This window comes from Silene latifolia, chromosome Y (genome assembly GCF_048544455.1).
Source record: "Silene latifolia isolate original U9 population chromosome Y, ASM4854445v1, whole genome shotgun sequence".
NCBI classification, from domain to species: Eukaryota; Viridiplantae; Streptophyta; class Magnoliopsida; order Caryophyllales; family Caryophyllaceae; genus Silene; species Silene latifolia.
In genome coordinates this window covers 455,559,087-455,580,669 of record NC_133538.1, presented here as the reverse complement: position 1 = coordinate 455,580,669, position 21,583 = coordinate 455,559,087, and the positions used below count along the sequence as shown (strand labels likewise).

Sequence of the window (21,583 nt, the reverse complement as noted above, 5' to 3'; positions counted from 1 at the left end):
CTTAGGTTATTAGCAATTTCCTCTCGGCCTATCGCCAACCATAGAACGATTACTAACGAGCTCTCGCACAAATTAGATCGGACTATTAAAATATGCTTAGTCTAATTATATTCCCGACTTTCGCTCTCAGGAAAAGAATAATAAATTAATCAACGATTGTGATCAAGAATCAAAGATTAATATTACAAAACAAGCATGCGATATAAACAACAAATTGGTATTAAAACATTCTAATCCAACATATCCAAAGTGCTAATCAACATGTCTTCCCCGCCCCTAGATTAATTAAACTACTCAAACATTATGAAATGTAAACTATCTAAATAGAAGAATGAAAATAATGACATGATAATAGATAAAAACAAGAATTGAAAATAAACAAAATAAAGTAGAGTAAGGAAGAAAAACTACCAACTGAAACTTGAACAAGAACTCGGAAATCGAAGAACGATGTGCTAAATTAAAACCCGAAACAAAATGTAAAGAAATGAAATGAAATACATACGAATTATTATATAATAATGCTTTTATATTCTAAACCTAACTGTTGGGTTCCTTATGTTGATGATAACATGCCCATTTGATTTGTGTCATCTTAGTTTACCTTTTCAGGATATATGATCATATCAAGCATGGATTAAGAAGTGTTGAAGTTGTTATTAATCCCATTGTATTAAGTCATGTGTCATCTAATGTACAAGTGAGAAAGTAGAATATATTAGAGTAATAGAAACAGTCCAGACGACTGTTGCTTTCACGAGTAAACAACTGCTTGGATTGTTGCCACAATTCGTAAAACTTGAAGTCCCCTTTTATCTTTCAAATGCTCTCACGTGACTCTTATTTTTCAAAGATAAAAATCAGATTTTTATTAAGGAGATGGTCTTCAATAAAGAGTGGTTTGAATTATTATTTTCAAAATGTTTCCTCTTTATGCAAATTCAACCCTTTGGTTCTTTAAGAAAACAAAGAATGCTTTTTGCCATTTTAGTGTTAACTTGTCATCATGTGACTTGTCTTTTCTCCCATTGTTTTCTGAATTTGCATGAGCTTTTAAGGATATCTTTCAAACCATCTTTCCCTATTCTTACCTTTGCAAAAGAGCCCTCTTTGGTGCAAGTTTTGGGTGGTTGCTATTGCCCTTCACATGTGAGGTCTTTGACCCTTCAAAACCCTAGCAACCTCCTCACCCATTTCCTCTATAAAAGGCGGGCCCCTCCTTCATTAAATCTCAAGACTTTTCTGAATTAATTCTTCCATCTTTGCAAATTGTTTTTAAGCCTAAAAATCGTGTTTATTTGCAAAAACCTTTAAAAGTCTTCAAGTGTCTTCAAGTTGTTACAGTCGTGGCTACTGTTGCTTTTCTATACTAAACTCTCTTGCTTATGAATTGTTGATCTTGTAAAAGTTGTCCATCTCTATTCTTTTTTAAGAATGTGTTAGTGGAAACTTGATCCTATAACATTCTAAGTGTGTTAGTAGAGTTTAGGACGGAGTAGTCTTTAACTCTTGGCAACCGGAGTAGGTTGTGAGTTGGCAACCGGAGTAGGTTGCGAGTTAGCTTGTCATAAGAACGGAGTAGTTCTTGTACTAGCTTTACAACCGGAGTAGGTTGGTGTCTTTTATTGTAAGGGTCTTTTAGTTGTCGGAGTAGATCACTAAAAGAAAGCAATAAAAAGGGTAGATTGGACGTAGGCACTTGAGTATTTGCCGAACCAATTCAAAAATCTCGTGTTCATTTGTTTTACTTTATTTCCACTGCAATTTACTTTGTTTGTTTGCTTTGCTTTGCTTAACCTTAGAAGTAACAGTTCATCATACTGTCGCATTTGGTCTGCAGTCATATTCCACAAACTGAGACAAATAGATACAGTCAGAACGATTGTTACTTTCATACTTCAGCAAACATTCATTGTGATACTTGTTCAATCTTTCAATATTATTCAAAGTATCTTATCATCTCTTGTGTCCTCGTAACTCACTTTAATTCAATAAAGTTGGAGTTACAATTTTTAAAATAGTACCTAATTCACCCCCCCTCTTAGGTACTTGAATCCATAAACTCAACAATTGGTATCAGAGCCTCGTGCTCTTGATCGAGGCTAACCGCCTTAGAGTTTGATTCGTGGGTAATGGATTCCGAGAAACACTCCAAGATCCCGGTCTTTACCGGTTCGAATTTTGGATGGTGGAAACTCAAAATGGAACATTACATCAAAAGTATCGATTATCAATGTTGGAACATCATCCAAAATGGACCTCTTGCCATTGAGGAAACCGATATTCTTAACGGTTTCACCAAGATAAAAGAGTAAAGAAATTACAATGAGAACGACTTCAAGCTTGCCCAAAAGAATTCCAAAGCAATGTCGATTCTTCAACGTTGTGTTGGTGAGGGGGAAGTTAGTCGAATCTCCGGGTGTCCGACGACAAAATCTATTTGGGATTCCCTTGTACTTGCCTATGAAGGGACGTCCCAAGTAAGAAAACACCGTATTGACCTTCTCATGCAACAATATGAGATGTTTAGAATGTCAAAGGACGAGTCTTTAAATAGTTTCTCTTCACGTTTTTATTGTATTATTAATGAGCTTAAAAGTCTAGGAAGTAATTTCGAGTCCGGGGACATCATTCGAAAAATCCTTCGTAGTCTAACTCCTAAATGGCAACCTAAAGTCACCGCCATAGAGGAAGCTAAAGACTTGTCAACCCTATCTCTTCATGAACTAATGGGATCACTAATGGCTCACGAGTTCAATCTCGATAAGCATTCTAGTGAGTCATCAAAGGGAAAGAGTCTCGCCCTCACATCTTCTCCAAGTGATGAAGAAGATGAGGAGGAAGACGAGTTTTCTATGTTCACAAGGAACTTAGCCGGGTTGGTCAATGGACAAGGTAACAAAAGGTTCACTAATAATTACTCGAAAAAACGCTTTCCTAAGAAACGACCTAACTCCACCGTGGGATGCTTTAAATGTGGTGATAAAACTCATCAAATTAAAGAATGTCCCAAGTGGGAAGAAATCAAATCTAAGGAAAGAAGAGAAAAAGTTAAAAAGGACTATAAACATAGAGTCATGAGTGCTATTTGGGGAATGTCCGACTCCGAGGAAGATGAGGAACTCATCGAGGAGGAACTTTAGGCTAAAATGTGTCTTGCAAATCATGGTAAAGAAAAAGTCTCAAAAACCTCAAAACTTGAACACTTAAGATGCCTCATGGCTAACCCCGACGATTCCGACTCCGATTCCGACAACGAGGTAAATCATCTAAAGGCCAAGGCTAGAACTTACTCGAAAGAGAAAGTATGTAAGCTTCTTGACCAACTTTTTGATAAGTGTCAGTTTCAAAATGATAAACTCGAGGTAATGCAAAATGAGATTGAGGAAATTGCTCAAGAGAACTTTAATCTGAAAAATGAACTAAAAGCAACAGACTGCGTCACTGTCACTTCTGAGGCATATAATGAAGTTAAAAGAGTCAACAAGATAAACAAACATTTGACTAAAGAACTTGAGCGTCTTAGGTTGACCCCCACTGAATTCTCTGACCTTGAAAATGTCAACATTACCTTGGTGATGCAAGTTTCCTCTCTAACCAAGGAACGTGATGACATTTTGAAGGACAAAGATGCTCTTGAAAATGAGATCTATGACCTTGTAGTTGAAATTGTAGACTTAAGAGAAATAGTGTCTAAGACTGTTGCTTCTGACCACGATTTGGACAAGTCTAAAAGAAAGAGTGAATGGTTGGAAAATGAAAATGAGTGTCTTAAGAGTGAGGTTGTTTGTCTCAAGAATGAAATAGAAGATCTCCATGATAGGCTTACTTTCTTTCAAAAAGGTATGCCCGAATGTAGCACTTCTAGGTCTTCTCCTCACCATAGATCCGATGAAGTCGTTGATCTAAACAAAAGACTTGACGAGATGACATCTAAATATGAAGAGTCCAAAGAAAGAATCATATATCTCGTGTCTAAACTCAACAACCACACCCATGACTTCATTGTTGAGAAAAGATTGTCCATAGAAAGTGTTAACAATGATGAACTTAAAAGAGAAAAGGAAAAGAATTTGCATCTTCTCTCACGTGTCAATGACTTGACCAATGAACTTGTTAATGCTAAGAACATCACTGAAAAATGGGAAGGAAGTCAAACCGTGTTAAACTTCCTCACGAATCAAACCGAGAAATGTGATAAAGTTGCGGGTTTGGGCTTCAAATGGAACAAGTCGACCGATCGTTGCATCCGTAAGCCTAAAACGATTTTAGAGGAAGGAAGTATGTAGGTCTTCCCGAATACATTATTTGCAATTATTGTGGTGACAATGGTCATGTTTTTAATGGATGCACAAAACGATTTGATGACATTGACAAGAACACCAAAACATTAAAAGAAATGAACATTAAGAAAGACACCACAAGTTATGTTGATCACAAAAAGGGACCCAAATTCATTTGGGTTCCTAAACTCAAAAACTAATCTTGTGTAGGGCTTGGTGAGAGGCGGCCGGAATTGGTACTTGGATAGTGGATGCTCTCGTCACATGACGGGTGATAGAAGCCAATTCCTCTCACTTAAAGCATATGATGGTGGCACGGTAAGGTTTGGTGACAACAAGAAAGGTGAAGTAATTGGTATTGGAAAGGTTGGTAAGTCATCCTCACTTTGTGTCGACAATGTGCGGTTGTCAAAGGTTTGAAACATAATCTCCTTAGCATTTCTCAACTTTGTGATAAGGGTAACTTTGTTGAATTTCGTGCCAATATGTGTCGAATTTTTGATGCCACTACTAATGAACTAATACTCGAAGGAAGACGTGTCAAAGATGTGTACTTAACTAATTTGAACTCTCTATCCGGTCACACCATGTCTTGCATGAGTGTAATGAACAATGATCCTTGGTTATGGCATAAAAGGTTTGGTCATGTTAGTACAAAAACTCTTAATACCCTTAAAAGACTTGACTTAGTTGAAGGCATTCCTAATATAAAATTTGATTTTGATAAAGTATGTGATGAATGTGCTAGAGGTAAACATGTTAAAAGTACCTTTAAATCCAAAAGAATTATGAGTACATCTCAACCTTTGCAACTTTTACATATCGACTTGTGTGGACCAATGAGAACTAGAAGTAGAGGTGGTAGTCGTTATGTGTGTGTCATTGTTGATGATTACACTAGGTTCGTTTGGGCACTTTTCCTAAGCTCTAAGGATGAGACATTTGATGAGTTTCTAATTTGGTTAAGAAAGATTCAAAATAAACTTGGTTTAAAACTTGTTTCAATGAGAACCGATCATGGAACCGAATTCGAAAACTCATCATTTGGTGCTTATTGTGATGACAATGGTGTAGACCATAACTTCTCGGCTCCTAGAACCCCACAACAAAATGGTGTGGTTGAAAGGATGAATAGAACCCTTGAAGGAATGGCTAGAACAATGTTATTATCTAGTAATTTGCCTAAGAACTTTTGGGCCGAAGCGGTAAATACCGCTTGCTACATTCATAATCGTGTCATGATAAGGAGTATATTAAATAAAACTCCCTATGAATCGTTACGTGGAAGAAAACCCAACATTTCATATTTTAGATGTTTTGGAAGCAAATGTTTTGTTCATAATAATGGTAAAAACAACTTGGGTAAGTTCGATCCATGTAGTGATGAAGGAGTATTTATTGGGTACTCCGACCATAGCAAGGCCTATAAAGTCTACAATAAACGAACCTTGTTAATTGAAGAAAGCATCCATGTCATTTTTGATGAATCTAGTGTTCTTGGACAGGTACAACACATGGATGATGATGATGAGGATGAGGATGATGAGTTTGAGATTGGTCTTGTTCGAAAGGACTTCGTGTTCGAGATGAAGAAGCTCCCAAAGATGAATTGCAACAGACACGTAGACTGTCACCTTCAAAGGAGATCAGCAACTCAGGGGGAACACGTAGCACCTCTGCTACTGATTCTTCTCTGGAAGCAACAGACTCAACGACTGTTGCATCCACCTCCAGAACTGAAGTAAACCAAAACAGTGAGGATGAAGAACCTTCCAGGCCAATAGAAATAGTCACTGTGACTGATGCTGTTGAGGGGGAACAAGAAACCATTGTTCCAAAGAAGTGGAAACATCAAAGCTCTCATCCACTCACTAATCTCACAAGTGATCTCAACTCGGGAATTCGAACAAGATCATCCGTCAACAATCTCGCTCATCTCAATAAGTATTGTGCCCATAATGCCTTCCTTTCTCAAATTGAACCTTCAAATGTAACAGATCGCCTTTGATCGATGCAGATTGGTTGCTTGCTATGCAAGAAGAGCTCAATCAATTCAAAAGAAACGAGGTATGGCACTTAGTCCCTAGACCGCCTAATCGTACCGTCATTGGTACTAGGTGGGTCTTTCGCAACAAGCTTGATGACTCGGGAGAAATCGTAAGGATCAAGGCTAGACTAGTGGTGCAAGGTTATAACCAACAAGAGGGTATTGATTACGATGAAACCTATGCACCGGTAGCTAGACTTGAGGCCATACGATTGCTTATAGCTTTTGCGGCTCACAAAGGCATTAAACTCTTCCAAATGGATGTCAAAACCGCCTTCTTAAATGGATATTTGGTAGGAGATGTCTTTGTAGAGCAACCACCGGGTTTTGAGAACAATGACTTGCCTAACCATGTTTTCAAATTAGACAAAGCTCTTTATGGTTTAAAACAAGCACCAAGATGTTGGTATGATAGATTGTCTAAATTTCTTATTGAAAATGGTTTTAAAAGAGGCTCCATTGACAAAACATTGTTCTTAAAGCAACAGTCCAGTGAACTGTTGGTTGTACAAGTATATGTTGATGACATTATATTTGGTGCAACAAATGAACTCCTTTACTTATACTTTTCGGAACTAATGAAATCGGAGTTTGAAATGAGCATGATGGGTGAGCTAGGATTCTTCCTTGGGCTCCAAATTAAGCAATCAAAGGATAGAATCATGATCCATCAACAAAAGTATATTAAGGAAATGCTTAAGAAATTTGGGATGACTAATGGTAAGCCTCATGATACACCTATGGTAGCCGGGTCCAAATTGGACAAAGATGAACTCGGTAAGAATGTTAGTGATAAGGTGTATAGAGGTATGATAGGATCACTTCTTTACTTGACCGCAAGTCGTCCCGACATTCTCTTTAGTGTTTGTTTATGTGCTAGGTTCCAAGAAAATCCGAAAGAATCACATTTCAAAGCCGTTAAACGAATTCTTCGGTATTTGATTGGAACACAAAATCTTTACCTATGGTACCCTTTACATTGTCCTTTTGATCTTATAGGCTTTTCGGATGCGGACTATGCGGGGTGCACGGTGGATAGAAAGAGTACCTCCGGAATTGCAACGTTCTTGGGTCCTTGCTTGACTTCTTGGGCCTCAAAGAAACAAAACACGGTAGCTCTTTCTACGGCCGAAAGTGAGTACGTTAGTGCGGCACATTGTTGTTCTCAACTCCTTTGGGTAAAACAACAACTCTTGGATTTTGGTATTATTTTTGACTCCATTCCCTTAATGTGTGATAATACGAGTGCAATAAATATTTCCAAAAATCCTATTCAACACTCTAAAACCAAACATATTGATATTCGTCACCATTTTATTCGTGATCATGTGGAAAAAGGACATATTAAACTTATCTTTTGCAAAACCGAAAATCAAATTGCCGATATTTTCACTAAGCCACTTGCAAGAGAACATTTTGAGAAATTTAGACTAGAAATTGGGTTAATTAATAGCTCATGATTTTTAGTGTGAGTTTTACAAAATTCCTTAATTGATTAAATTAAAATTGGATATATGTTATTAAGTGTTCTAAGTGCATTGACATCATGTTTAGACCAAAAATTGACACCGTATTTGTGAGTCGGTAATCACTCAACCTCATATCTAAATTTACGTTTATTATATGCTACCTTGCGTTTTTATTTCGAGTGATTAAATATGTTTAGTTGGGCCAACCACCTCACTTACCACATTTAATGGGCCATTAACTACCTCAACCCAAAACCTATGCCTACCCGTCCAAACATCCTAATCCACTAAACCTTTCATCTCCAAATCCACAAAACTCCCTCATCTCACCTACCTATTAACCCACCATGGTCAAGACATCTTTCAATACCCACATACCCATCAAACCAACAAACTTGACCTCACCACCTGTCATGTCACACCCACCGACATCAACAACTCCAACAATGACTTCAACCAAAATCTCCTACGCATTCCCTCCTCACACCTCAAACACGACTCCTTCAACAAACCCAGATCCACCAAACCCACAACCATCACCGACTCCCACTGACCCACCATCATCCGACGACATCCCCATCTCCATTATGGTAGGACGGCGAACACGAGGAGGTCGGAAGAAAAGCTCCACTGTTCCGAGTTCTTCCTCTGAACCGGTTACGGTGGTTGTTGAAGATGTTGAAGAAGAAACCGAGTTTGATTTGAATGAGAATCCTACCAAGTCCGGTGAGTCTGACCCGACTCCGGCGAAAGAGAACAACAAAAGGAAAGAAAAAGCCTCTTCATCCCATTTACCCCCAATTTCAGAAAATGTCGAACAAAGTAACATCGAAAACCCCATTGTTGATACTCCAACTGAAACTCTCAATGAACCTCCCCAGAAAAAATCAAAACCATTGAAGAAAAAGCTTGTATACCTTTCTCCCTCTGATCCGGTCTCCCTAACCTCGAAATGGGACTTGGCCATTGTTTGGGATCACCTTGAGAGTATAGACCTCCCTACCTCCATTTACAAAAACTGTGAGAGGTTGATGAACATCAAAGCAATTCACTCTCCTCGGGTTTACAACCAAACCTGGTTTGAGCCGCCTGCGTTTCATTCAGTCCGTGACATGGTCTTAGCTAAAGGTTGGGAAAAATTATTGGAAATGCGTGAACCGGTGTTTGTGAGCGAGGTGATTCAGTTCTTTGCAACTGTTCGTGTTGATAAGTCGGGTGAATCTCTTACGGCTAAGGTGAACGGTAAGCCTCTTAAACTGTCTCAATCTAATTTTGCTACCGCCCTTGATATTTCAGTCGGAGGTTACGACAAACTCCCCTCCGAAACATGGGTCGCTTTACCTTATGCCTCACCACTTAATGTCGCCCAAGTTGTGTGTCCCAAAACTGTTTCTCCCGGTCCAGTGAGCAACACCCAAATACCCCCTCCTCTTCGCATCATTTTTAATATGCTTTGTCACTCAATTTATCCCTCGGGTGATAGGGGAAAACTCACCATAGCCCAACAATACCTCATTTATCACATTGCAACCCATAAGAAGGTGAACCTAGTCGGTTAATGTTTAAGCGTTTTCATCTCATCTCGACCAAACTTCGTAGACCCTCTTCTAGCATAATTCACTTACCCTATGGAATGTGGTTGTCGGTTGTGCTCAAGGCACAAGGGGTTTTAGTGAATACTAGCTTGGGTTCTTTGGATATGTGTGATGTTATGAGTGATGGTCAAATGGGAAGATGCTTATCAAAATTGAAAATGATGAATTAATTTCGGTGAAAATTAAGAAGGACCCGGAGGTTGGGTCGTCTAGTCAACTGAATTCGGGTAGTATGCGGGAAGTGCTTAATGCCGTGGCTGAGTTGAGTGCGTGGCTTAAGGAAGATACTTGACAAAAGGACTTGGCACTCTCGGCCCTTGCTTCTACAGTGGACCTCATCCGTGGAGAGGTGGATATCATTTCCACCCTTGTGTCAACAAAAGAAGTTGGTGATGATGCTCATGTGGATGATGATCCTTTGGGTAGTGGCTCGGATGGTAAACAAGCTTCCTCCCCTTAGCCTATCCCTTTTACTCTCGGCCCTCTTAACCTTTTACCCGTGCCCTTTCATTTTGTCCCACCTTGGTTGTGCCTTTCTAAAACAATATTTTCTTTGCTTGTTATTTTGACATGTGGTGGTGTATTTTAAACTTTCTTTAGCCATGTTGAACTTTGATTAACTTATGTTTAATCTTTGTTTATGTTGACCTTGTTACCTTGTCACGATTACATGTGTCTTTTTGTGTTTTCTCGTGAAATATCTGCACTCTAATGCTTTTGACATCCCTATCCGTTTGCTGATGTCAAGAGGGGGAAAAGGTAAACTCATGCTCTTAATCTCCTTGCTATTGATTAACTAATGTCTTGCCTAACCTTCTTAGCTTGATTCTTGTTTTGGGGCAATGTAAAATTGTCATGGTAGTTTGATTCTAGCTTTTGCCTTAGGTAAGGTAATATTGTCCCTTCTCTCATTTGATCTTGTTTGCTTAAAATCTTGAATCAAGGTGTTTACATTGCTTATACATTCGTTTGGGGCTTGTCATCATCAAAGGGGGAATTTGTTATGTTCCTTATGTTGATGATAACATGCCCATTTGATTTGTGTCATCTTAGTTTACCTTTTCAGGATATATGATCATATGAAGCATGGATTAAGAATTGTTGAAGTTGTTATTAATCCCATTGTATTAAGTCATGTGTCATCTAATGTACAAGTGAGAAAGTAGAGTATATTAGAGTAATAGAAACAGTCCAGACGACTGTTGCTTTCACGAGTAAACAGCTGCTTGGATTGTTGCCACAATTCGTAAAACTTGAAGTCCCCTTTTATCTTTCAAATGCTCTCACATGACTCTTATTTTTCAAAGATAAAAATCAGATTTTTATTAAGGAGATGGTCTTCAATAAAGAGTGGTTTGAATTATTATTTTCAAAATGTTTCCTCTTTATGCAAATTCAACCCTTTGGTTCTTTAAGAAAACAAAGAATGCTTTTTGCCATTTTAGTGTTAACTTGTCATCATGTGACTTGTCTTTTCTCCCTTTGTTTTCTGAATTTGCATGAGCTTTTAAGGATATCTTTCAAACCATCTTTCCCTATTCTTACCTTTGCAAAAGAGCCCTCTTTGGTGCAAGTTTTGGGTGGTTGCTATTGCCCTTCACATGTGAGGTCTTTGACCCTTCAAAACCCTAGCAACCACCTCACCCATTTCCTCTATAAAAGGCGAGCCCATCCTTCATTAAATCTCAAGACTTTTCTGAATTAATTCTTCCATCTTTGCAAATTGTTTTTAAGCCTAAAAATCGTGTTTATTTGCAAAAACCTTTAAAAGTTTTCAAGTGTCTTCAAGTTGTTACAGTCGTGACTACTGTTGCTTTTCTATACTAAACTCTCTTGCTTATGAATTGTTGATCTTGTAAAAGTTGTCCATCTCTATTCTTTGTTAAGAATGTGTTAGTGGAAACTTGATCCTATAACATTCTAAGTGTGTTAGTAGAGTTTAGGACGGAGTAGTCTTTTACTCTTGGCAACCGGAGTAGGTTGTGAGTTGGCAACCGGAGTAGGTTGCGAGTTAGCTTGTCATACGAACGGAGTAGTTCTTGTACTAGCTTTACAACCGGAGTAGGTTGGTGTCTTTTATTGTAAGGGTCTTTTAGTTGTCGGAGTAGATCACTAAAAGAAAGCAATAAAAAGGGTAGATTGGACGTAGGCACTTGAGTATTTGCCGAACCAATTCAAAAATCTCGTGTTCATTTGTTTTACTTTATTTCCGCTGCAATTTACTTTGTTTGTTTGCTTTGCTTTGCTTAACCTTAGAAGTAACAGTTCATCATACTGTCGCATTTGGTCTGCTGTCATATTCCACAAACTGAGACAAATAGATACAGTCAGAACGATTGTTACTTTCATACTTCAGCAAACATTCATTGTGATACTTGTTCAATCTTTCAATATTATTCAAAGTATCTTCTCATCTCTTGTGTCCTCGTAACTCACTTTAATTCAATAAAGTTGGAGTTACAATTTTTAAAATAGTACCTAATTCACCCCCTCTCCCTCTTAGGTACTTGAATCCATAAACTCAACACTAACAATAGCGAAATGACGGCCGAATATAATATGCATCACACGAAACTAGTACTTGTATTTATATAGGAATGGTCTTGGGAGCTGAACGGACGCCATTTCAGCATGGCTGCTGCCACATTGACGGGTCGGGGTTGGTGTCCCCGATCGGGGACGTAAGAAGCTTGACTTTCCACATAATCTGAAGGTGGCAGCCACCCCGGTGGGTAGGGGTTGAAAACCCGATCAGGGAAGCACATAGCTAACACCAGACCACGGTAGTCACTAGTCAGTATCTAGGCTCGAGTGAGGCTGGGTTCCACCACCCTTCCAGCGTATAAAACGGTCTTAAAATAGCATGTAGTTCGTCTTCATATAAGCATGAAACCCCGTCGTAAATTTCGGCATGGGACTCGACTATGGGCTGGCTGTTATGGCTTGTAACATCACGCACACCACCCTCCACCATGCTGGCCACCACGTGCACCAGCTATGGTCAGCCGTGGCTGCTCCAAACACCACGCATAACCACCTACGCATCACCTATAGCTCGTATCATACAACTACACTCTTGAGGCGTCATGGCTAGGCTCGTGGCTGCATTTTTCTGGTTTGTGCGTGCTAGAGTGTAACCCCAATAGTCATCATGCTTGGCCAAGTTAAGGCGGTTGTAGAAACACTCAATCATCACACATGCTTAGCTCAATTGGCTCGGGTCGTAGCTAGGCTCATACGGGCATGATTCCGTCACCATTTCAGCTTAGAAACCATCTTAACTATAGCATGTAACTTCATCGTAATCCATTATTTTGAACTCGGAATGCCATGTAACCCAACTTAGTTTGGCATAGAAACCCAACTTCAAATGAGCTCGACCATAATCATGTATCCATCTTCACGCTAACATGTAACTCAATCTTATTTTATTCTTTTGAGCACGGAATGACATGTGACCTTTATTACTCGCGTCGGAACTTGTAAATTAACATGACATGAAAACTTTAGCTTCAATTCTCATTATCTAGCTCCGCCTTACTCGGGATTTTCCATAATGTATGTAGGAAAAATGACGGAAAAACGCTCCAACACTACTAGAAAATATAGATAAGGAATAATTAATAAATATTAATAAGTAACCATATAAGTAGTTCAATGGTGTCTTAGATTATAATAATCATCTTGTAGAGAAAAATGGTTTCTTATGTATGGTATGGCCCACTAACATGAAATAACAAAGAAACCATCAAGGAACTGAATCCACCGCTTAAAAAATCCCCAAAAAATACCCCCAAAAATCCCACCGCTAATCCGCCGCCAACCACAATTTCCTCCTCTCGCCGACGGCCACTACTAAATCTCTCTTGGTCGCCGGTGAGAGACTCCGTCTTCCTTTGATTGGTTCTCTATCCATCGTTACTTCGGCGGCGTATCAGTTTGTATCGCGAAACTCGCCTGTGTTTCAATCATCATCAGTAAGTCTCTCGCTTATGTGCTGCATTCCCTCTTTTATGAAATATATGGTCTGATTTCTGTTTTCTTTGCGCTGCTTTTATTTAATGTTTAATTACTGTTTTTGGATTTCTTCTGGGTTGCTTTAAGTTTCGGTTTGGTTGTCGCGTAAACGTGGTTGCTTAGTTATGACATCGTCTGCAAGTTTTCCTTCCTTTTCTGCCACAAACTTTCTTGAATTTTTTGTTTTATTTCATGGTGGCGATAATTTGTCGGATGAGGAAATTCGTTTTATGAAAGCTTCTACCCAGGTTGCTTCCCCTTTCTCTCAAATTCAAGTGCTTAAAGAATTAGGTAATAACCTTTTCCGACAAAATCAGTTTGGTCAGGCAGGTGGCTGTTACGACACCGCGTGCCGTTTACTTTGTTCGTCTCTTAAAGATAATTTTGAGTTTGATTTAAACACAATCATATCTCTCGCTGTTTCTTTGTGTTTAAATCTAGCAGCTTGTGCTAATAAGCTCCAAGGTTTTGAGGAAGCTTTGATCTATTGTTCTCTGGTTTTAAATTTTTTCCCTAGTAATGCTAAAGCTCTCTTTCGGAAAGCTGTGGCCCTTAAAAAATTGAACAGGTTTCCAGAGGCTCATACTGCTTTAGAAGAGGCACGCTTGGCTGAACCTCTTAATAAGGAAATTATTCGAGAACTGGAAGTTGTTCGTCAGTCACAAGTAATAAACAAAAATGGTAAGCGGGTTATTGATGCTTCTTTGGATACTAATGATGTTCGAGCAGGGAAAATGTTAGTGTCTCCTCTTCAAAATTGAGAAGTTGTTTCTCCTCTCCATGGTAAAGAAGCTGATGGGGGGAGATGACGGTCGATGCAGTAGTAAGTTGTGCATCGTCACATTTGGACTCTAGTACTGAGAAGTTAGGACAGAAGCAGCAACTGTGTCCTGAACGTGTCCCCTGTGCAAATGGTAAGCGTGTTATTGTTGACTCGTTGACTGCAAATGATGTTCGAGCAGGGAAAGTGTTGGTGTTTCCTCCCCAAAGTCAAGAAGTTGGTTCTCCTCTCCACCGTAAAGAGGAAGATATGGTGGAGATTATGGACGAGGCTAGTTGTGCATCATCACAGTTGGGTTCTGGCAGTGAAAAGAAAGATAAGAAGCATTTGGCGTGTCCATCGTTGGCTTCTGATTGTGTTCCCATTACATCACCAGCGGCACCTAAGGATTCCAAAAGTAGCAGGGAGCCAAATAAAACCGTGAAGGATTCTGAGGTCGGTCAGTCCTCCTCAATTAACTCAAGTTCACCACAACTCCGCTTCACTAGCAAGAAGCGACCTCATAATGCACTAAATATATCATCTCAAGATTACGATAATTTGCTACAAGGCAACAATTCGAGTTTCTATCACCCAAGGTCCATGTCTTTTATGAGGGTCCGCACCCTCACCACAAAAACCATCCAGACGGGAACTCCCCATGATGAAATTTCTGGGACAGCAGAAGTTCCCACCTTTTCTCCTACACCGGAGATTTTTTTAAAACATGTTGATGTTGAACATACTGAAAGTATTGAGTTGGTTCAGGAGGAGTGATAGAGTCAAAAAGTGTCGAGTCACTAGGGCCTTCTTAGGCCAAGTATGTCTTAATTAAGGGTCATTTTGTCGGAATAAAGAGTTAATCTTCCCGTCCCGATGATTGTCATAACTAATGCCTCTTGATTCATGTGTGGAGCTTGGTATGAGGAGAGAACCCGGAATCCCGAGCACGAACCTCTAGCCACCCTTGTAGGCAAGCAATCACGCGGAGACGACCTTACATGAACCAGTTGCGGAGCCAACATTCCTTGATAGGAAGCATGAAGGCTAAGTAGTGGAGAACTCGTGTTGAGGAAGTGAAGAATTAATTCGCATTCAGGAATTTTGGCAGACTGCCACCAGCCACTGCAGTCTGACACGGCAGTCTGCCGATGTGCTGTACTCGTGACTTTTGTTTAGCCCGTTGGCTTAAATGGAAGCCCAAATTTCCGTATTACCCTAGAATTTCGTGCAGCCCTATAAATACTCCTCTTGTTTGAAGACCTAGTTATCATCTAATTATTGAATAATCTCTAAAAAACTTGTAGTAGGAAGAACACTTTATTTTGGGTGAAAGTTGTAATCTTTTAGCTTTGGATGTTAATCTTTCTTCAATTCTTGGGTTTTTCTAAGAAGATGGAAGGCTAATCTTCCCTTTGCTTGATGTAATTTGATCAAAGTATCCAACTTTGGTATTGTAAGACTCTTAAACCTCTCTTAATTTATCTAATGCTCTTTTCTTGTGCTTTATTTCTTATGTTGAGTAGATGAATGCATGAATTGATCACTCTTACATCTTATTTACTTGACTAGTGCAAATCCTAAGGAAATTGTTTAATTTAGTTGGGATTGTTGAAGCAAGTATGTTGTTTGTTGAATTGGTTTAAAGGATTCTTACCACAAATAGAAAAGTCCATGTCTTTTACTCATTTGTATGGTTTAATCTTATGAGGAATTGATCCTAGCTTCATCTTTTGGCAATTTCTTAATGCTCATGCTTAGTCTCTTTTCATGGTTTAATGATTTGTTGCTTAAGCTTGAAGGGTATATGTGGATGGTTTAATTTACATGTATCAACCTCTTGAGGTGATAGTATTGGGTAAAATATTGTAAGAGAGAAATAAAAGAGTCAAACTTTATCATTGTTTGGTTACTAAGAGAGAATTGCATCAAGTTTTCCCCTTTATATTGAATCTTGCACACTAGTTGTTTGTGGAATTGTCTCAATAGGAAGATCTTCAATCTTTACTCATATTTCCATGTTTGTTTCCCAAAATCAATCCTTTTTCATCCATGTTTCCTACTAGTTAATCTTTGTTAATACCCATTGTTTGTGATTAGTGCCTTTTGTTAAGTTTAAATTGTCATTAGTATCTTAATTAGTAGTATAGACCTACTTAGTAGCCAATAGTTTACAATTCAAGTTCTTAGTCTTAATCCCTTCTCTTGGGTTCGACCCTTACTTCCCTTTGCTACTATTCTTAATTGCATAGTGTAGAGTTGAGTTTGGTTTATAAATTGTTAATTTGATAGGTTAATTCTAGCTTTTTACGACTCCAGTTTTTCTCTACCAAATTTTGGCGCCATTGCCGGGGAAGGGCAACATAGCTAAAAGCTTGATTGTTAAATTACATGTTAGTTATCTCTCTTCTCTTTGTTTTGGATAAGTAAGTGGAAGTTCTAACTTGTGTGTGTAATGCGAAGGTTTATGTTTAGCTCTCCACGACACGGTGAATCAACCCCCGTGGAAGAGGACGCTTTTGGAGCATATTCGTGGTTATTTACTAATCCTTGGTACCAAAGAGCACAAAGAGAACATAGAGTAGAAGAAGCACCTTTAGAAGCACCTTTAGAAGAACCTATTGAAGTAAATCCGATTGAAGTAGAGTATCCCCCTATGGCGAATGACACGAGAACCATCCGGGAGATACGAGCAAGGAATTATGATGAGCAACCCTTGTGTATCACCTACCCCCCTTTAGGAGCCAATGCAAATTTCTAACTCAAAGGCTTCTTTATCCATAACTTGCCTAAGTTCCATGGCCATGCGGGGAATGACCTAAACCGTCACCTTTCGGAATTTCACATGATGTGTGAAGGTGCTATTCCAAATGGGGTAACGAAGGATCAATTGAAATTACGGGCCTTCCCATTTTCTTTGTTGGATTCGGCCAAAGATTGGCTCTTTTGTCTTGATCCGGGATCTATAAGAACTTGGAAGGAAATGAAGGCGGCTTTTCTTGAGAAGTATTACCCCGATGCCCGTCACAACCGTGCTAAGAAGGCCATTACTACTATAGAACAAGACCTCAATGGTGAAACCATGCATGAGTATTGGGAGAGGTTTAAAAAGTTGGTAGCTCAATGCCCATACCACGGGTTGAGCGATCATGATCTTCTTGTGAACTTCTATGAAGGGCTAGGCCAAGATGATCAAAGAATGGTCAATTCCGCTACCGGAGGAGGGTTGGAAAATTTTTCCATAGTGGATGCCAAGGAAATCATTGAGAGACTTGCCTCTACTACGACGAATTATGGAAGAACTCAAAAGGGAACAAGGAATACTTCTTCAATGGGAACCTCTTCCTCATCTACTCAAAACCTTGAGCAAAGTGTGAATGATTTGACTCACTTAGTGAAGAATATGATAGTGAACAATCCAAGCAAGGATGGGGGAAGGGGAAATCAAGTGGAATGCAACTATTATCAAGGTCCTCATTTGGAGGAAAATTGCCCCATCATGATTGAAGAAGGAATTGGAGTGGAGAATGTAAGTGCAATGGGGTATGGGAATTACAATGCTAGGAATCCTTCCGGAGGAGGATACTACAATTATGACCCTAGTGGCAACAATTACAATGTTGGGAGTAGAGACAATCCTAGACTTGGTTGGGGTGGTGTCACCTCAAAGAGCTTTGTGAATGGTCAATTCAACCACTTGAGGGACCAAAATTCCCGACAAGGTCAAGGTTCAAACTCTCAAGAAAATAGGAATGAGAATTTCAATCAAGAAGGAAATAGGAATGGGAATTTCAACAACCAAGGTAGAAACCAAAACCAAGGTCAATCATCCCAATTTGGCAATCAAGGTAACAACAACAATTCTCAAAAAGAACCAAATGTTCAAGACTTGCTTAAGAACATTTTGCAAGAGCAAGTCAAAACGAACAAGAGGCTTGACAAGATTGATGTCGACAAGAGTGTTAGTGATGCCAAGGTTGCCAACCTTGAAGTCCAACTTGGCCAAATTGTTCAAGAACTTGCCAAGAAAAATCAAAGGACCTCAACTTCTATTCCCTCCACTACATTTCCTCCTAGAGAGAATGCTAGTGCTATGACATTGAGGAAGGGGAGAACTTTAGAATCCCCTCCCAAGAAGAAGAGAAGGGGCAAGTCACAAGAAAAGGTTATTGACATTGAAGAGCAAATTGAAGAGGAGCTTGTGGTTGAACAAGAGAAAGGATCATCTTCAAAAGCTAATGAGGAAAAAGAAAAGAGTCCTTGGAGCATTGACAAAGGAAAGGAAGGAAGCACCAACACAAAGGATCAACTCAAAGAGATTGAACAAGAGTACGAACCGGAGGTACCATTTCCTAGTGCCCTCACAAGTCCCAAGAAGTTTGATAAAGACACCGATCTTTATGAGACTTTTTGGAAATGTGAGGTCAACGTCCCTTTTTTTACTATCATTAACACCGTTCCTAGGTATGCAAAGTTCCTCAAAGAACTTTGCACCCCTAAACGGAATCCAAGGAAAGGAGTTGAAAGAGTCACGGTTAGTAGGCATGTCTCGGCAATTTTAAAACAAAATCTTCCCAAAAAGTGCAATGATTCGGGCATGCTAACTATACCGTGCTCAATTGGAGGCAAAGCTTTTGCTAGAGCTATGCTAGACTCGGGGTCCTCTATTAATGTCATGCCTTATTCCATTTATGAGACCTTAGAATTGCCTCCCTTGTCTAGGACCAATATTGTGATACAATTCGCGGACCGTTCCACAATTCACCCCAAGGGCCTTGTAGAGGATGTGTTGGTAGAAGTTGATAAGTTCTTATTTCCGGCCGATTTTTATGTTTTGGACATGTAACTGGACTCTAAGGCTACACCCCTTTTGCTAGGGAGGCCTTTCATGAGAACCTCCAAAACCAAGCTTGACATGTATGATGGAACTTTGACCATGGAATTTGAAGGAAAAGTCTTGAAATACAATGTGTATGAGACGATGAAAAAGACCGATGATTTGAGTTGTTGCTACTTTCTTAATAAAATTGAACATTTGGCAAATCGAGTTTACCAAATTAGTCATAGGGACCCACTTGAGGTGGCCCTCACTAACAATGTCGAGAAAGAAGGGTTGCGGTTTTTGTTGTCTAATGATGTGCAGGATTATGTCAACAAGTTAGAGGAGGAAACACCCTTTGAAGACGATCAAATGGGAAAGGAAGAGCTCGGAATCAGGGAATCCGGCAGACTGCCAAACCCCACGGCAGTCTGCTGGACAAACCGCAGTCTGCCAGACCCATGGCAGTCTGCCAAACCCCCTGTTCCACGAATACTTGTTTTGCTTAAAGACAAATCCTAGCTACCCCAAATTCCTTCCTCTAGAAGCCTCCCTTGAAAGACCACTTCCATCCATCATTAAGCCACCCACCCCCAATCTAAAACCACTCCCCGACCATTTGAAGTACGTGTTTCTTGGGGCAAACAACACTCTCCCCCTCATAATTTCAAACCAACTTGAGGGGGATCAAGAAAGGAGATTGGTGGAGGTTTTGTACAAGTACAAGGAAGCTTTTTAATGGAGCATTGCGGATCTAAAAGGGATAAGCCCAAGCGTTTACATGGACAAGATCCGGTTGGAAGGGGAAGCAAAGCCGGTTCGGCAACCACAAAGAAGATTAAACCCACCAATGATGGAGGTGGTGAAGGAAGAGATCATCAAGCTACTCCAAATGGGAATCATCTACCCCATTAGTGATTCTCAATGGGTAAGTCCCACTCAATGTGTACCTAAAAAGGGTGGTGTGACGGTACTCAAGGGCAAAGAAGGATCTTTAATTCCCACCCGGATTCAAACCGGTTGGAGAGTTTGCATCGATTACCGCCGCCTAAATGCCATGACTTCAAAGATCACTTTCCTCTACCCTTTATAGACCAAATGCTAGAGAGGTTAGGTGGGAAGGAATTCTATTGTTTCTTGGACGGATATTCCGGATACTTTTAAATTCCCATACGTCCGGAGGATCAATCCAAGACAACATTCACATGCCCTTTCGGAACATATGGATACCGAAGGATGCCCTTCGGTTTGTGTAATGCTCCGGGTACATTTCAACGTTGCATGGTGAGTCTTTTCTCGGATCTTGTGGAAAGAGTCCTAGAGGTCTTCATGGACGACTTCACCATCGATGGAGATAGTTTTGAAGCTTGTTTGGACCACCTAACTATGGTCCTATCACGATGCACGGAGTCACACCTTGTGTTGAATTCCGAAAAATGTCACTTTATGGTTAAAAGCGGCATCGTGTTAGGTCACATAGTTTCAAAGAGAGGGATTGAGGTGGATGTGGCTAAGGTTGAAGTGATAAAAACCTTGCCATATCCTACTAATACTCGGGAGATAAGGTCGTTCCTAGGACACGCGGGCTTCTGCCGTCGATTTATTAAGGACTTTTCCAAGATTGCTTACCCCTTGTGCAAGCTTTTGCACAAGGATGTGGAGTTTGTTTTTGATGATGCTTGTAGGTTATCATTCGATAAGTTGAAGGAAAAGCTTATAACGGCCCCGATAATTCAAGCTCCAAAGTGGGACCTCCCGTTTGAAATCATGACCGATGCTAGTGATTATGCCCTTGGCGCGGTTTTAGGCCAAAGGGACGGGAAGATTGCTCATGTGATCCAATATGCTTCTTCACTCTTGAATGATGCTCAACGGAACTACACCGTCACGGAAAATGAATTTTTAGCGGTGGTGTATGCCATTGAAAAATTTCGGGCTTATCTCTTGGGTGCCAAGGTCATCATCTATACCGATCACAAGTCTATAAGGCAACTTGTAGACAAGAAAGACACCAAGGCAAGGCTCATGAGATGGGTGCTTTTGTTGAGCGAGTTTGACATAGAGATCAAGGACAAGCAAGGGAGTACTTGACGGTAGCTTACCACATGAATCTCTATATTCCATGAAGGCCGTTGAGCCTTGGTATGCCAACCTTGTCAATTACATGGTAACCAAGAAGTTTCCCACCTCACTCTCATCAAGCCAACGAAACAAAATCAAGTCCGATTCTCGATTCTATATATGGGATGACCCATATCTATGGAAAATGTGTCAAGACCAAGTCATCCGACGTTGTGTACCGGATGTAGAAATCCCATACATACTCAAACCTTGCCATGAGTACGCTTGTGGGGGTCACTTTGGGCCTCATAGAACGGCACGTAAAATCCTTGAGTGCGGGTTCTATTGGCCCAAGTTGTTTAAAGATGCTCATGTTTTCGTCAATACTTGTGACAAATGCCAACGGGTTGGCAACATCTCACGACGAAACGAAATGCCCCAACAACCAATGCTCTATTTGGAGGTTTTTGATGTGTGGGGGATAGACTTCATGGGTCCATTCGCCAAGTCGGATGGGTATCTTTATATCCTT

The 21,583-nt window shown here is 40.0% G+C and overlaps 1 protein-coding gene across 1 annotated transcript; it reads left to right on the top strand.

The window, feature by feature from the left end:
* The first annotated feature begins 13,536 nt into the window (after nt 1-13,536).
* LOC141632829 (uncharacterized) lies at nt 13,537-14,172 on the top strand. Its single transcript, XM_074445340.1, has one exon. The coding sequence runs from the start codon at nt 13,537-13,539 to the stop codon at nt 14,170-14,172; it is 636 nt and encodes a 211-aa protein (XP_074301441.1).
* Nucleotides 14,173-21,583: the final 7,411 nt, after the last annotated feature.